The sequence below is a fragment of the Callospermophilus lateralis genome, assembly GCF_048772815.1.
Source record: "Callospermophilus lateralis isolate mCalLat2 chromosome Y unlocalized genomic scaffold, mCalLat2.hap1 SUPER_Y_unloc_1, whole genome shotgun sequence".
In the NCBI taxonomy this organism is placed as follows: domain Eukaryota; kingdom Metazoa; phylum Chordata; class Mammalia; order Rodentia; family Sciuridae; genus Callospermophilus; species Callospermophilus lateralis.
In genome coordinates this window covers 727,428-744,248 of record NW_027510163.1, presented here as the reverse complement: position 1 = coordinate 744,248, position 16,821 = coordinate 727,428, and the positions used below count along the sequence as shown (strand labels likewise).

Sequence of the window (16,821 nt, the reverse complement as noted above, 5' to 3'; positions counted from 1 at the left end):
TTAGCATAAACTAGATACAGCAGTCAACCAATCAGGAATCTCCACACTTAATGGCTCGCTTTTGTTACTTTACAAACCACTCCCTCTGGCATTTTGCCAGGCGCCATCCAGACTTGTTTACAGACTCTAACAGTGGAAGACTTCACAAAGTCTTCATGTGGATCACCTACATTAAGAACAAGGCACCCATTTTATTTCCATGGCACATTGCCTTCCTTCCACCCCCATTCTGCTGGGGAGAGAACACTGAGCCAAATCACCAACACCAATTGCTCAGGCTCTCTCCTCTTAAGATCAGTGGCCAGGAAGTGAGGAGAATTACTGAAATAATTGTCAAATTCGTTTCATTTTTAGATATCATACATGTGTGATATATGTGATAACTTTAAATATTGTTTCAAAAATTTTGAGACTGTCTTGCTGAGTTGCCTGAGGTCGCACCAGCTGATTCTATATATGCATAGAGGTCTCTTTTTCTTTGAGGTTCTGTGGGATAATCCCTGTGGGGCTCGCTCTTTGAAATAGATCCCCAACCCTCTTTATTTTAATTTAAGCTAGGTTCTCCCTGTTTGTAGATGTTGACCCTGAACTTTGGGCTCCTCCTGCCTCCGCCTCCCCCAAGTCACTTTTTTTTGTTTGTTGGTTTGTTTTAATTGTTGTTTGTTTCTGTGGTGAGGTTAAAACCCAGGGCATCACCCATGCTGGGAAAGCAGTCTCCCTGAGGCAGAGCTCAATCCCAGATGTTACCAACTGTACCAGGTTCCAATCAAAGGTTTCCCACCTGGATTAGTTCTCAGCCTAGCTAAAAAGTCGCACCTGAAAAGGGCTGGGGCCAAGGATCTGCCACTCTAGCCAGTTTTGGGTAGTGATTGGATAAACTCAGCTGTCAGTCACAATGCAGAGGCGTGCCTAAGGGCGGCCCATCAGAGACGCTGGGGTGGAAGTGTCCAATCAGATCCTACAACAATGGGAAAGGGCGGGCTTTGGAAATCTCACGGGCTTTTCTTGCGGACCAAGTACGCTCTTCCCTTTCCGGGCCCCACGTGCTCTGCCCAAAAGGCCTAGGTGACTCTGAGCAGCCTGTGCCCCCTCCATCTCTGGTTCCCGGAGGTTCCTAGAGACAACTCTGGGTCCCCAAGGAAGGCAAAAATGGTGAGTTTGTGCCCAGAGCTGAAGGTATGGGGTCAGCACCTGCCTTGGGGCCCCACAAACGGGTGAGCTGCAGAGCCTGGCAGAGTCTCCTCTGGAGGTTGCCCTGGTCTCTGTCCCCTGGTCCTGGGGGTTGGGCTGGATGCAAGAACCTTGAAGTCACCTCCTGGCGGCTGACCCTAAGCCTCTGCCGCTGGTCCCGCAGGGTGAGCTGGATGTTGGGCGCCCAAGGTTGGTGCAGAGGGTGCAGCCTAGTCCTCCATGGCCATGGCCCTGGGCTTCTGCTCTCTGGCCCCAAGGATTCAGCTGGGTATCCAGTCCCTGAGGTCAGTTGTGGAGCATGAGGCCCAGTTCCCGCTGGCAGGTGGCCCTGGGACCTGTCCCTTGGCTTCCATTGTTAAATGGGCGGCTCAGGTCCCCAGCTTCCCCTCCCCTCCCTGCTGGTGGCCCGCCCCCACTCTTCCAAATGTGTAGGAAGCGGGATCCCAAATCCACTTTCCTTCCCGCAGTTTAGTTCCTCCGAAAGCTGCTGTAGGTCTTTCAAACTGCAGTTGCCTCCTGCGTTCTAAAATGCCCCATCTTTTCCACTTCCCGTCATAAAAATCTGGTCTTCCCCTGTGTTTCAAATGGACACAGTCTATTAATTTTCACTTTTCCTCTAGAGAAATATTGGAAAGAATATTTTGTTTTTGAACTGGGGATCAAAACTAGGGAAGCTTTCTCCGAGACATCCCAGCCACCCATTTTTTTTTCCCTCTTTTTAAATTTTTGAGATCTTATTCCAGGTGTTTTGTACACTGTCCTTCAACTTGTGATCCTCCTTCCTCAGCCTCCTGAGTCCCTGAGATTATAGGCCTGTTCCAGTATCCCTGGCAAGAATAACACTTTTGAAAGCATTTGTTTTCTGTTTCTGAATATCATAATTGAGGGTAAAGAATAATCACTTGGCACATCCCATGAATGGGTAAAATAACTGTTTTAAAGAAAATAAAGCAGTTGGTTACTTGTACTAGGGATACTGAATCTTGGGCTGCATCCCCAGCCCTTTTTGTTTGTTTTGTTGGTTTTTGCAGAAAATTATTTACTTATTTTACTTGATTTTCATTACTTATACATGACAGTAAAATGCAATTTGACACATCATACATAAATAGAGTGTGACTTCTCATTTTCTGGTTGTACATAATGTATATTCATACCAGTCGTGTAGTTATATATGCACATAGGGTAATAATGTCTGATTTATTCTACTGTTCTTCATCAGCTGCCCTTTTATATATTTTATTATAAGACAGCATCTGGCTATGTTATCCAGCCTATCCTGAAATTTGTGGTCCTCCAGCCTCAGCTTCTCAAGCTGTTAGCATTAAAAGCACTGACCACCATATCTGTAGAAAATAGTTTATATATTTTTAAATTTTTTTTTAAATTTGTTTTAATTATACATGATAGTAGGATGCATTTATATACTTTGGTGTATTATACATAGATGGGAAATAACTTCTCATTTTTCTGGGTGTACATCTTGCAGATCATATTGTTCATGTAGTCACACATATACATACAATAACAATGTTTATTTTCTTCTACTATCTTTCCCATCCCCACATCCCCTCTTCTTCCCTCCCATCACTTCCCTCTACCTAATCTAAGGTAACACTATTTTTCCCTAGCACCCTCCCCCTTGACTTTATTGTAAATTAGCATCCACATATTAGAGAAAACATTTGGCCATTGGATTTATAGAATTGACTAATTTCACTTAACATGATATTGTCCAACTTCAACCATTTACTGGCAAAAGGCATAATTTCAGTCTTTTTTAAAGTTCAGTAATATTCCATTAAATATGTGTACCTCATTTTCTTTATCCATTCATCTATTGAGGGAAACCTAGGTTGTTCCATAATCTAGCTATTGTGAATTGAGCTGCTATAAATGTTGACATGACTGCATCACTCTCTATATGGTGATTTTAAGTCCTTTGGGTATAGACTGAGGAGAGGGATAGCTGCGTCAAATGGTGGTTCCATTCCTAGTTGTCTGAGGAATCTCCATTCTGCTTTCCATAGTGGTTGCACCAATTTGCAGTCCCACCAGCATTGTATGAGTGTACCTTTTTCCCCACATGCTCACCAATATTTATTGTTGCCTGCATTCTTGATGATTGTCATTCTGACAGTACTGAGATGAAATCTTAGAGTAGTTTTGATTTGCATTTCTCTAATTACCTGGGATGTTGAACTTTTTTTCATATATTTGTTGATCAGTTGTATTTCTTCCTCTGTGAAATATCTGTTCCTTTCCTTTGCCCTTTTTGATTTGGTTATTGGCTTTTTGGTGTTAAGTTTTTTGAGTTCTTTATATATCCTAGAGATTAATTCTTTATCAGAGGTGCATGTGGTAAAGATTTTCTCCAATCATGTAGGCTCTCTTCTTACATTATTGTTTCCTTTGCTGAGAAGAAGCTTTTTAATTTGAATCCATTCCATTGATTGATTCTTGATTTCACTTCTTGTGCTTTAGGATTCTTGTTAAGGAACTCAGATCCTAGGCTAATGTGTGAAGATTTGGGCCTATTTTTCCTTCTGTTAGGTGCAAAATCTCTGATTTAGTGTCTAAGTCTTTGATCCATTTTGAGTTGATTTTTGTGCAGATTGAGTGATAGTGGTTTGATTTCATTTTGCTACATATGTTTTTCCCTTTTTGCCAGCACAATTTGTTGAATAGGCTCTGTTTTTTTCCACTGAAAGTTTTTGGCACCTTAGATTAGTATGAGATAACTATATTTAAGTGGGTTTGTGTCTGTGTCCTCAATTCTGTACCATTGGTCTACAAATCTATTTTGATGCCAATATTTTGCAGCTTTGTTGTTGTTGTTGTTTCTGTAGCTCTGTAGTGTATTTTAAGGTCTGGTATTGTGATGCCTCCTGCTTCACTTTTCTTGTTAAGCATTGCTTTAGCTATTCTGAGTCTCTTATTTTTCCAAATAAATTTCACGTTTGCTTTTTCTTTTTCTATGAAGAATTTCATTAGGATTTTAATAGGAATTGTATTAATCTGCATAACACTTTTGGTAGTATGGCCATATGACAATATTAATTCTGCCTATCCAGGATCTTGGGATATCTCTCCATCTTCTGAGGTTTTCTTCAATTTCTTTCTTTAGTGTTGTATATTTTAAATCAGAGGTTTTTCACCTCTTTTGTTAGATTGATTCCCAGGTATTTTGTTTAATTTTGAGGCTATGGTGAGTGGAGTAGTTTTTCTAATTTCTCTTTAAGAAGATTCATTGCTGATGTATGGGAATGCATTTGATTTATGGGTGTTGATTTTATATCCTGCTACTTTGCTGAATTCATTTATGACACCTAGACATTTTCTCGTGGAATTTTTTGGATCTTCTAGATATATAATCATATCATTAGCAAATATTGATAGTTTGAGTTCTTGTTTACCTATTTGTATTCCTTTAATTTCTTTTCTTCTAAGTGCTCTAACTAGAGTTTCAAGGATGATGTTGAATAAAAGTGGTGAAAAAGTAAACGCTTATCTTTCTCCAGTTTTCATCAATAATGCTTTCATTTTTTCCCATTTAGAATGATTCTGGCCTTGTGTTTAGCAGATATAGTTTTACAATGTTGAGGTGTGTTCCTACTGTCCCTATTTTCTGTAGTGTTTTGAACATGAAGTTGTGCTGTATTTTGTCAATTGCTTTTTTCTACATATATTGAGAGATCATATGATTCTTGTGTTTAATTCTATTAATAGGATGAATTATGTTTCTTGATTTCTGTGTGTTGAAGCAGCCTTACATCCCTGGGATGAATCCCATTATAATGACTTTTGAAAATATATTATCCATTTCTCTAGATGAAAACAGTATTGAAAATCCATTTTATTTCTTTTCTCCATAGTGTGTGTGTTTGTGTGTGTGTGTGTGTGTGTGTGTGTGTGTGTGTCTGTGTGTGTGAGATCCACTTTCCTTTGTTCTTGCATTATTATGGAAAATGTATCCATTATGTAATATTAATTCTTTTGTATAATTTGTGAATATTCCATGGTATGATGTTTTATCCACTTGTTTATTAAATTAAGTTCATTTCTTAGAGTAGTTGTAGGCTTTTGTAGTGTAGTGGGTTCTCTAGATGAACAGAATGGAGAGGAAGTATAATTTTAAAAGGATATTTATTAGATTGTGTTACATGACCAGAAGCTGGATAGTCCACAGTGGCCATCTTCAGGCTTGAGAGCTATAGAAGTAGAAGATGTGCAGTCCAAGATACTTAAGCTTCAGAACCAAAGGGTTTGATGGTGGTACCCTAGTCTGTGATCCAGTGCTTTTGGACACTCCCTGGAAATATCCTGGCAGAATCTGCTTTGGAAGAGTGAAGAAGGGAAAGTCTGATATCTTCAGGTGATCACAGCAGCAGAGGAAAAGCCATCTGAAAAGAATCCAGCTTGCTTTGATGCTGCTGCCTTGTTCTTCCAACTTTTATTCCATCCAAGCCATCATCCTATTTAGTTGATGTTTCCCATATCTAAGGAAATTCTCCACTTTGGTATCCCTCATGGCAGGCACTCCTAGCCACACCCTGATAGAACCACTCAAAAGTTTCATTATCATCAGCATCTCTGAATCCAATCAAGGCGACAATTCAGGTGAACCATTACACATAGTATCATACACCCCTTGTATCCAACTTATAGTCTCCACTGTTTTCAACATCTGGCATTGGTGTAGGATGTGTGTTAGTTAATGATCCAGTTGAGTGTATTTGATGAAGAGTGGGAATGAAGCAACACATTATCATTAGTCCAAAACATACATGACCTTAGGTTTCCTCCTCTTTGTGATATCCTTGTGTGTGTCATGTATTCTACATGACAAGGTCGTACAGAAGAGATTCACTGCTCTGAGAATTTGTGATTCTTCTTTTTGTCCCTTCTTACTTTTCAACATTTCCTCTCTACACATGCCTTAAGTCTCTGGCACCCATTGTCATGCTATTTCCTCCATAAGGTATGGAACTATGTCGACTTGGAGTCTTACTGCATTTGGCCATTTGAGACTGGCTTCTTTCACTTACCAGTCTGCATTGAAGGGTGCTGTATCTTTCCAGGCTGGAGAGCTCATTTTATGTGTGATATTCTTTGTGTAGTAACATTGTAGTTTTTCCATTCACTTCTTGAAAGGTGCCCCTGAGTTAATTGTAGAGTGCACAATATTGATTTTGTAAGCACATGAGTATCTTCCAAAGTATCTGTTCCCTTTCCATTCACATGAGCAGGGAAAGAGTTCTTGATGATTTATGTTTTCACTGTCTTTCTGTGCTGCCCGTGTGAGTTCTCTTCAGACCTTCTGCCCAGTTTTAAGTTGGTTGCTTGCTTTCTTACTAAGTTGTTGTTCATGTATGTTGAACACCAGTCCATTGTTATTATGTGTTCTAAAAACATTTTTCCAGTTTTTCTGCTTGTCTTCTTATTCTCTTAAGTATATCTTTTGAAAAATGGAAACATCAATTTGATAAAGTTCTGTTTACTAGTGTTTCACTCACAGATCATGTTTCTCATATTGCATATGAAGCTTTCATGCCAAGTCCACATTTGTTTGTAAGTACTTCTGTGTTATTTTTATAAAGTTCTAAATTTTGAATTTAGTTGGAGGATGTATAGGCAATATTTTGGTGCTAGGTAGAGAATCCACAGCCTCCTAAGTGCCTGCCAGGTGCTTTGCTAAAGCTGCAGCTCCAGCTCTGTGTCATTTTTGTAAACTGAGTCTCCACTGAGAGCTGAATTTGTGACATTTGTGAAGGAACTATTCTCCATTTCTTTTCATGCTAGTGTACAGGTGCTTTGCCAACACTTTTCTAGAAAGTATATTTTGCATTTCTCCTTTGCTTATTTGTTAAATACCAGTGGAGTATATTTCTACTGTGCCAAATACCACTGTCTTGATGATTGTAGCCTTTTAGTAGTTTCAACCTCAGATAATGTCCATTCTATGGAATTATTTTTCATTATTTTATTTTGTTATGGGTCTCTTATGACTGTTAATGAAATATAAAAGGTGTTTTATTTTGATTTTATTGAATCCATAACAAAATTGATAATAATTGATGATTACACTGAAGCTTCTCCAATATGAACATGAAATATCTCCACATATTTGCCTGGTCTTTTCTTCTCTCTTTAAAAACTTGCACTTTTTGTCATACAGATTTTTTTTCAGTTTTATATATGAATGTTGCTTTCTTTCTTTCTTTCTTTCTTTGTATGTGTGCTATGTAACTGGTGTATGTTTATGCTAATATTTTGTTTTCTGGTGCTGGGTGTTGGACTCAAGGGTACTCTATCATTAACCTACATTTTTAGTACATTTATTTATTTGTTCATTTATTTATTTAGAGACAGTCTTGTAAAACAGCCCATGCTGGCCACAAAGCTGGGATTCTCCTGGCTGTTGTCACTGTAGATAGTTCAACTAGTTCAGGGATCCCCGGCATTGCCTCTGTGCTCAGCTTGCTGCTGCCGTCAGTATAACAATTTTCCTATTTGTTAACCTTGTGCTTTACAACCCTGATATCATCTTGTTGATGTTCATGATTCTTTGATTTATTTCACATAGAGTAAAGGTTCATGTCTCTCTCTAGAGAAATTTGTGATTTTCTGAGCTTCAGTATATTTCTTCATTATTCTCGACTTTTTTCTTTACTATTGATATAACCATGATATTTATTATTTAGCTTTCTATTGTGATGGATGATGTTAATTAGTTTTTAAATTTTTAATCAACCTTGCATAGGTGTAATAATTCTCTCTTGGAATTGTTGTATGATCCTTTTTACTCATTTTTGTATTTAGTTAAGTAATGTTTGTGGAGGTATTTTGCTTTTATAACCATGAGAGAAATTCATAGCTCCCTTATTTAATCGTGTTTATTTTGTTAATATTGTAACATGTGCCTCAGAAGAAACTGGAAGTTGTTTTCTCTGCTTCTTCATGGTAGAAAAGAAATGTAGAAAATTGGTGGTTATTCCTATTTGCCTTTTGGAAGCCTGTATGATGTATCAGAGCCTTATGTTTTTGTTTTTGTTTTTAAGCAGCAAAGAAGTGTTTATTGCAAGCTAGCTCAGTCCTCCATGTGCACACAGCAACTGGTGACGCTGGGAGTCCCTATGTTTTCTTTTGGATAGCAATCAGTTATTGAGTCAGTTTCTTCAGTAGGCATGGGCTCATCTGTTTTGTGTATTTGCACTTCTGTGTAAGTTATAAGAGATTGTTTCTCATAAGTACCGCGTGCTAACCAATTGCGCCACTGGATTGATTCTGCAATTTGTATTTGGGGTAAAAATGGGAGTTCATAACCCAATTGAGTCAAATGTATGAAAGATGATATATCATGAGCTTTGTAATGTTTTGAACAACCAATTAAAAAAAATTTAAAATAAGAAAAAGAGAGAGATTGTTTCTCTCAAAGTATTGGGCCAGTTCCTCTAAGTTATCTAATTTTATCGAGCACATGTTCATGATATTTTTGAAGTGCCCATGAATGGTAACAATGGTTCTTTTAATTCTAATGTGTAGTTTCTCTGTCCTCTGTTGTCTTCTTACTTTAATGTCATAGTATTTCTCATACCTTAGTCTTATTTACTTCCTTTGATGTGGTGGTAAGGATTGAACCCAGTGCTTCACTGGTGCTAGGCAAGCTCTTTACTGAGCCATAACCTCACCCTTGTGCACTGTTTCCTTATCCTCCTATCAGTTTATCAGTGATGCTGATCTCCATGAAGAACTTGGTTTTGCAGACTGCTGACTTCCTGATTGTGGTTTCATCAATACCCTTTATGTTATTTGCCTGTGCTTAATTTACACTTACCTTGGTTTTCATTCTCTGGTTTTCTTAAGTTGAGGTTTAATGATTGCTTTTTAGATAATATTTTGGATACTATAGATACCACTGACACAACATCTGTGCTGTTTCCCATGTTGGACTTTTACATTTCATTTTTTTCTAAACAAGGTCAAGTTTTCCCTTGCATCACCTCTTTCTCCTGAGTCTGTTTAGAGTCCTGTGTTGCATCTCCCATTTCCTGGAGGCTTTCCAGCTGCTTCTGATCTCATTTCTGCTTAGCTCCCATGTTCTTTGGGCATACTTAGGAGTTCACTGGTGTTGCACACTTGCTGAGGTGAGGCTTATGGCTCAGAATGTGGCCTATTCTGGGGAGTGTTGCTGTGATCCTGAGAAGGCTGTGTGTTTTGCTGTTGTTGAATGGCCAGTGAAGCCCTGCTGTCTGCTGCTTTGCTGTGTGGTGTCAGACCCTACAGACTTGTGGTGATGTCTCAAAGTGTAACTGCAGAGTCTTCCTTGTTCTGGACAGTTTTGTATGTTTCTGTTTTGTTTCAGGTCCATGCACATTAATAATTCCAGACAATTATTTGTAAAGTTTAGCCTATGGCTGGCACAGTTATACATACATGTAATCGCAGCCACTGAATAGTGTTACACAAGAGGATCCCAAGTTCAAAGCCATCCTCAACAACTTAGGTGCTGAGCTACTTAGAATTTTTTTCTCAAATTAGAAATAATATTTTAAAATTGCTCATTTGTTAAGTACCCCTGGTTTCAATCATTGGTGTAAAATATAAACAAACAAATACATAAATATAAACTTTAACCCAGGAATTCTGGAGTCTGGTCTCTCTCTGAAGCTTCATTTTAATCAGATTTTAGTTGATGGTTGAGAGAGTAAACAATGATTTGCTATACTTTTCTAATGCAGGCTGTTTGTTTACTTAATTTCTTTTAAGGAATTTCTGCTTATTTTTCAAAATGATCACTTCTGAAATAGAAGAGGGAGAGTTTGTTTTATACATTAATATAGTTCCATAATGATTTTAGTATTAATTGGCCAAACTTACATCAGATCTGCTGTGTGCACTCTGGAGACAGTGACCATGCTCTCACATTGGAATGTCAGGCCCCTGTCCTGTACCAGAGAGGGTCAGTCTGAAGGCCTAGAGAAGGTCACACTTTGCTTGCTGCTCTTCTGAAGGGCTAGAGAAGGTCACACTTTGCTTCCTCCATTCTTCCTTGTGACTGCTTTATGGAGCTGTTGGGATCCTTTCAGCGCTTTTGGCCATGATGAAATTCTTGTTCTGATGGTTCTTCTTGTGTTTCCACTTTTCTCTGGAGGTATGTGTGGAGCAGCTCTCTCTCCCTGGAACCACTTCAATCTTGGGTGTAAATGACTTTCTTTCTTTGAAGATCAATTGGCTATATTTGTGTTAGGTTATTTTGGGGTTGTATTACCTTCTAGCTTATGACAGAATCAGAATATTTCCAGGCTTTCTGTTCTGTTTTATTTCATTGCAGTACTGTGATATTTCCAGACTCCCTGTTGTATCATTTTGGTATGCATGCTTATCCTTGTATTTACTGCATATTATTTTTACAAAATTGTTTATCGTATTGTTTTAAAAAACTAAATTTTCACTGGTGCAGGGGTGCCTGCCTGTAATCCCAGCAGCTGGGGAGGCTCAAGGAGGAGAATCATTAATTTAGATGCTAACTGCCGCCACCACCTACTAGGCCCTGAACAAGTTAGTGAGTACTGCCTTAAAATGAAAAGTATGCTGAGCATGTATGTCAGTGGTGAAGTGCCATGGGTTCAATCTCTGCTTATCTTTTTTTCTTTTATTTTGCCCTACCAAAATAAATAAATGAATAAATAGTTGAAACCTTTTGTAAGCATCTTAAAAGTGTTTGAGTCTAAGGAGCTAGATATCAAACCAGCGACTCTGCACCTGATAGAAGAAAAAGTTGGCTCCAATCTACATATTGTGGGGTCGGGCTCCAAATTCCTTAATAGGACGCCCATAGCCCAAGAGTTAATAACAAGAATAAACAAATGGGACTTACTGAAACTAAAAAGTTTTTTCTCAGCAAGAGAAACAATAAGAGAGGTAAACAGGGAACCTACATCCTGGGAACAAATTTTTACTCCTCACACTTCAGATAGAGCCCTAATATCCAGAATATACAAAGAACTTAAAAAATTAAACAATAAGATAACAAACAACCCTATCAACAAATGGGCCAGGGACCTGAACAGACACTTCTCAGAGGAAGACATACAGTCAATCAATAAGTATATGAAAAAATGCTCACCATCTCTAGCAGTCAGAGAAATGCAAATCAAAACCACCCTAAGATACCATCTCACTCCAGTAAGATTGGCAGCCATTAGGAAGTCAAGTAACAATAAGTGCTGGCGAGGATGTGGGGAAAAGGGTACACTTGTACATTGCTGGTGGGACTGCAAAATGGTGCGGCCAATATGGAAAGCAGTATGGAGATACCTAGGAAAGCTGGGAATGGAACCACCATTTGACCCAGCTATTGCCCTTCTTGGTCTATTCCCTGAGGACCTCAAAAGAGCATACTATAGGGATACTGCCACTTCAATGATTATAGCAGCACAATTCACAATAGCTAGACTTTGGAATCAACCTAGATGCCCTTCAGTAGATAAATGGATTAAAAAACTGTGGCATCTATACACAATGGAGTATTACGCAGCACTAAAAAATGACAAAATCATGGATTTTGCAGGGAAATGGATGGCATTAGAGCAGATAATGCTAAGTGAAGCTAGCCAATCCTTAAAAAACAAATGCCAAATGACTCCTTTGATATAAAGAGAGCAACCAAGATCAGAACAGGGAAGAAGAGCATGAGGAAAAGATTAACATTTAACAGAGACGAGTGGGGTGGGAGAGAGGGAGAGAGAAGGGAAACTGTATGGAAATGGAAGGAGACCCTCACTGTTACATAAAACTACATATAAGAGTTTGTGAGGGGAAAGGGGAAAAAAAGGGAGAGAATTAAACCACAGCAGATGGGGTAGAGAGGGAAGAGGAGAGGGAAGGGGAGGGGGGATAGTAGGGGATAGGAAAGGTAGCAGAATACAACAGTCATTAATATGGTATTATGTAAAAATGTGGATGTGTAACCGATGTGATTCTGCAACTTGTATTTGGGGTAAAAATGGGAGCTGATAACCCATTTGAATCAAATGTATGGAAGATGATATGCCATGAGCTTTGTAATGTTTTGAACAACCAATAAAAAAAAATATTAAAAAAAAAAGTGTTTGAGTCTTTCACATGTGAATGTATAATAAATGGACTTTTTTCTTCAGAATAGTGGTATGTCATGCCCTTTGCCAACTAGATTCCAGTTTGCCTGGACCATCATTGTGATCTGTATCCAAGACACCTGGTGTCTGTGATCTTTTCATGCTTAGAAGGCCAGCACATTGAAAGCTTCCTCTGGGTCTCTTGCTCACCTCTGCTGATACTATGCTGCTCAGGAGGTCACCTGTTGTAAGTCTTTGAGTATGGTTGTGTATCAGTGGCAGGGGCACATTCTGGTAGATAATCTTTTTGGCTTTTCTGTCATTGTGCAGACATCTCAGCATACTCACATGTACATGGAGTGACCTGTTTCACACCCAAACTGTGTTAGATATGTGATGATTCTGGTTTGCAACCCTGCTGCTTTACCACAATCTGGAAATGCTTTTACCTTAGTTTTGTTTGCACCAGCATCATTACAGGCACGAGAAAACTCTTTCACAACAGACATCCATTGTACATGTGGTCCATCCTTGCTCAAAGAGTTTTGTTCAGAACATGGCTGTGAGGTACATGAATGTTCCTATGGTAGTGAACTGACTGCTGTTCATAAGAGTTTTTCAACTGTTGGACATTCATTGTTGCTATGAGATTTAGAATAGTAGTTCCTGTTGTTTATTAAGAAGACCGTTTTGAGTCTCATAAAACTTTGTAAGGTTGTTGTTGGGACAAGGTGACATCTTTGTTCCATTGAGGTATTTATAAGACACCTGCGTTCTTTCCATTACACAATTCTGCTTTGAAAGTGACCACAAGAAATTATCAAATTTTTGTGTTTATTAATTATTGTACTTGTTTACTAGTTGACTAAAGTCTTTATCTGGATAAAGCACCTTCAACCTTCTTGTTGCTCTCTTGCTGTAATCACATAGATGAGCTCAATCCCCAGTTCACAAATTCCGACAACCTGTTTGAAAGTTTGTCTTCATGTTGTCTATGAGAGAAGTTTCTTTGTGACCCATGCCTAGAAGTTTTGAGTGGGGCTGATTCTAGGATTCTCTTTTTAGGTAGAACAATGGACTTTCAGAGAGTTTCAAGAGATGAGTAAATACCATGTTGTCTATGTTAACTGTGTAGGTGCAGTGAAACACTGTGGTTGGATAATTTGCTCTCACATGCTGTTTTCCATGACACTAGCAATTTTCTAGTAAGTTGTCTTTCTTTTCTAAGTGTAAGTACTATTAGGAGTGCTAATATGAGTTCTGTACTGCACAGAACATTTTTAGGATGTGTAATAGAGGTGCAACCAACCCAGAAGTGAGGGGTGACCCAGGAGCCCACCTTACTTACTGTGAACTTACCAAAGGAAGGGTATAAAACACATTGCTTTTTGCCTTCCTATTGGCCCAGTTCAAGTATTGGAATGTCTGAGAAGAATTGAGTGCCACAAAGATTTGATGAACCAAATTATAGAATTAATCAAGAGGTCAGAGAGTCATCTGAATAGCATGCATGTTAAGTATAGATTTATCAAGCTGTCAGTCTATTCTGGACTACAATACACATTTGTGACATTTTTAAGATCTCAGTGACCTCTGAGGATGTGGCTGTGAACTTCACCGTGGAAGAGTGGGATTTGCTGGATCTATCTCAGAAGAACCTTTACATAGACGTGATGCTGGAAGTCTTCAGAAACCTGGCATTTATAGGTAATATTGATGATTCTTTAATTAATCAACTAGAGAACTCATGAAGATTTTGGTCATTTATGTAGAATTTGAAAAGGCAATCAGTTGGTGAATTATTTAGCATAAAGAGCACGTAAAGGCATTACTAGCTCCTCAAAATTTATAAAAGATTTTTCTGGTTTGTCATTTTAGAAAACAAATGGAATGACAAGGACATTGAAGATCAGATCAAAAATTCTGGAAACAATCTAAGGTAATTATACTCACAAGTGAAATCCTGGAGGGAATCTGAGAATATCATGTAAATTTTAAAACAAACCAACCAAAGATATATGCACAAGTTGAAATGTACTTATTTTCTTAAATTTTTTACCAAAAATATTTACATCACTGTAAAAGATGTTCAGTCTTTTCAAAGTTGTTCACATGCAAAAAGTGGTATGAAATTGTGTATGTGAAAAACACTCTTTGGATATTAGCCATAAGGAAGCTATGTTGAAAAAGATTACTTTATTTCAATTTCTTTAGATTTAGGCACTTTGTACAAGTCAGAAAACCTAGTCTTTTCCTGATGTTAGTAGTATTGATAGCTTATTCTATCCTTTACCTGATGTTAGTAGTAATGTCAGTCTAAAACCTCTAAATAAATAGAAAATCATGCATGAAATAAGCACTGATAATAGAAATAGTGTAATAGAGTAAGTCCCAATGCCTGCATCATGTGTGCAAAAGACTTCATATGTCCTTCCTTCCTTTATAGGAAGACCAATTCTCACTCTGGAATCAAATTCTACAAGCATGAGGAATGTGAAGAGAAGCCATGTGAATTTAAACAGTACAGGCAATCTCTGGTTTCTCTTGAAAGTGTTCAGAGACAAATGTTAATACAATCTGCAGATGAACCTTATGAAAGTACAGTATGTGGGAAAATCATCAGTTGTCCCAGTGACATTCAAAGACATGAAAAAACTCATGGATGGCAACCCCATGAAGGTCAACAATGTTGTGAAGCCTTTTCTTCTCTCCCAGCTGTTCAAAGACACATGAGAACACACAGTGGAGGCAAACCTTTTAAATGTGAGGTATCTGGGAAAGCCATTCCTTTCCCATATTTTTTGAGGAGACATGAAGAAACTCATTCTGGAAAGAGATTCTATGAATATAAACAAGATGATCAAACCTTCATTACACTCACAAGTCTTCCAACTCACACGATAAGGCACAGTGGGAATACACATTTTAAATGCAAGGTATGTGGGAAACAATTTGATCATCCCTTTTTATTCAGAATACACCAGAGAACACATACTGGAGAGAAACCCTATGAATGTAAACAATGTGGAAAAGCCTTTGCTAGATCCCATCAGCTTCACAAACATGGAAAAACTCACACTGGAAAGAGGCCCTATGCATGTAAGCAGTGTGGCAAATCCTTCACTCAGTCCTCTTATCTGCTAAGCCATAAAAGAACACATACTGGAGATAGGCCCTATGAATGTAAGCAGTGTGGAAAAGCCTTTGCTAGATCCTGTGATCTTTACAGACACGGAAGAATTCACACTGGAGAGAAGCCCTATGAATGTAATCAGTGTGGCAAAGCCTTCACTCAGTCCTCTCATCTTCTAAACCATAAAAGAACACATACTGGAGAGAAGTCCTATGAATGCAAACAATGTGGAAAAGCCTTTGCTAGATCCTGTCAATTTCAAGTACATGTAAGAACTCATACAAGAGAGAATCTCCATGAATGTAAGCAATGTGGCAAAGCCTTCACTCAGTTCTCTGACCTTCAGAAACATAGAAGAACGCATACTGGAGAGAAGCCCTATGAATGTAAGCAGTGTGGAAAAGCCTTTGCTACATCCAGTGATCTTTACAGACACGGAAGAACTCACACTGGAGAGAAGCCCTATGCATGTAATCAGTGTGGCAAAGCCTTCACTCAGTCCTCTTATCTGCTAAGCCATAAAAGAACACATAATGGAGATAAGCCCTATGAATGTAAGCAGTGTGGAAAAGCCTTTGCTAGATCCTGTGATCTTTACAGACATGGAGGAATTCACACTGGAGAGAAGCCCTATGCATGTAATCAGTGTGGCAAAGTCTACACTAAGTCCTCTAGTCTTCTAAACCATAAAAGAACACATACTGGAGAGAAGTCCTATGAATGCAAACAATGTGGAAAAGCCTTTGCTAGATCCTGTCAATTTCATGTACATGTGAAAACTCATACAAGAGAGAAGCTCCATAAATGTAAGCGGTGTGGCAAAGCCTTCACTCAGTTCTCTGACCTTCAGAAACATAGAAGAACGCATACTGGAGAGAAGCCTTATGAATGTGAGCAGTGTGGAAAAGCCTTCACTCAATCCTATTACCTTCAAAATCATTTAAGAACACATACTGGAGAGAGGCCCTATGAATGTGAGCAGTGTGGAAAAGCCTTCACTCAGTCGTCTCACCTTCAAACACATAAAAGAACTCATACTGGAGAGAGGCCATATGAATGTAAACAGTGTGGCAAAGCGTTCACTCGGTCTTCTTACCTTCAAAATCATTTAAGAACACATACTGGAGAGAAGCCCTATGAATGTCAACAATGTGGTAAAGTCTTTGCTACGTCTTCTAACCTTCACCAACATGAAAAATTGCATACTGGAGAGAAGGTCTATGAATATCAAAAATGTGAAAAGGCCTTTGCTACATCACCTCAACTTTACACACATTGAAGAACACATAGTGTAGAGAGATTTTGCTCATGAAAACAATTGGCAAATTCTATTGTTACTACTGTTTTACTCATAAATATGTAGACAATTTACTGGAGAAAAATCCTTTGACTATTAAA

The 16,821-nt window shown here is 38.5% G+C and overlaps 2 protein-coding genes across 2 annotated transcripts in view; one reads left to right on the top strand and one right to left on the bottom strand.

Annotated features, from left to right (window-relative positions):
- Positions 1–12,632, bottom strand: part of LOC143639916 (uncharacterized) — a 52,447-nt gene extending 39,815 nt beyond the window's left edge. Inside the window, exon 1 of the mRNA XM_077107943.1 lies at positions 12,501–12,632. Coding sequence (XP_076964058.1) covers positions 12,501–12,632 — 132 coding nt within the window. The remainder of the gene's footprint in view (positions 1–12,500) is intronic.
- Positions 12,633–12,846: 214 nt separating this feature from the next.
- LOC143639915 (uncharacterized) lies at positions 12,847–16,702 on the top strand. The gene is made up of 7 exons (XM_077107942.1): positions 12,847–12,876; positions 13,871–14,018; positions 14,169–14,229; positions 14,737–14,888; positions 15,006–15,058; positions 15,227–15,685; positions 15,770–16,702. The coding sequence occupies exons 1-7, from the start codon at positions 12,847–12,849 to the stop codon at positions 16,700–16,702; spliced, it is 1,836 nt and encodes a 611-aa protein (XP_076964057.1).
- The last annotated feature ends 119 nt before the right edge of the window (positions 16,703–16,821 follow it).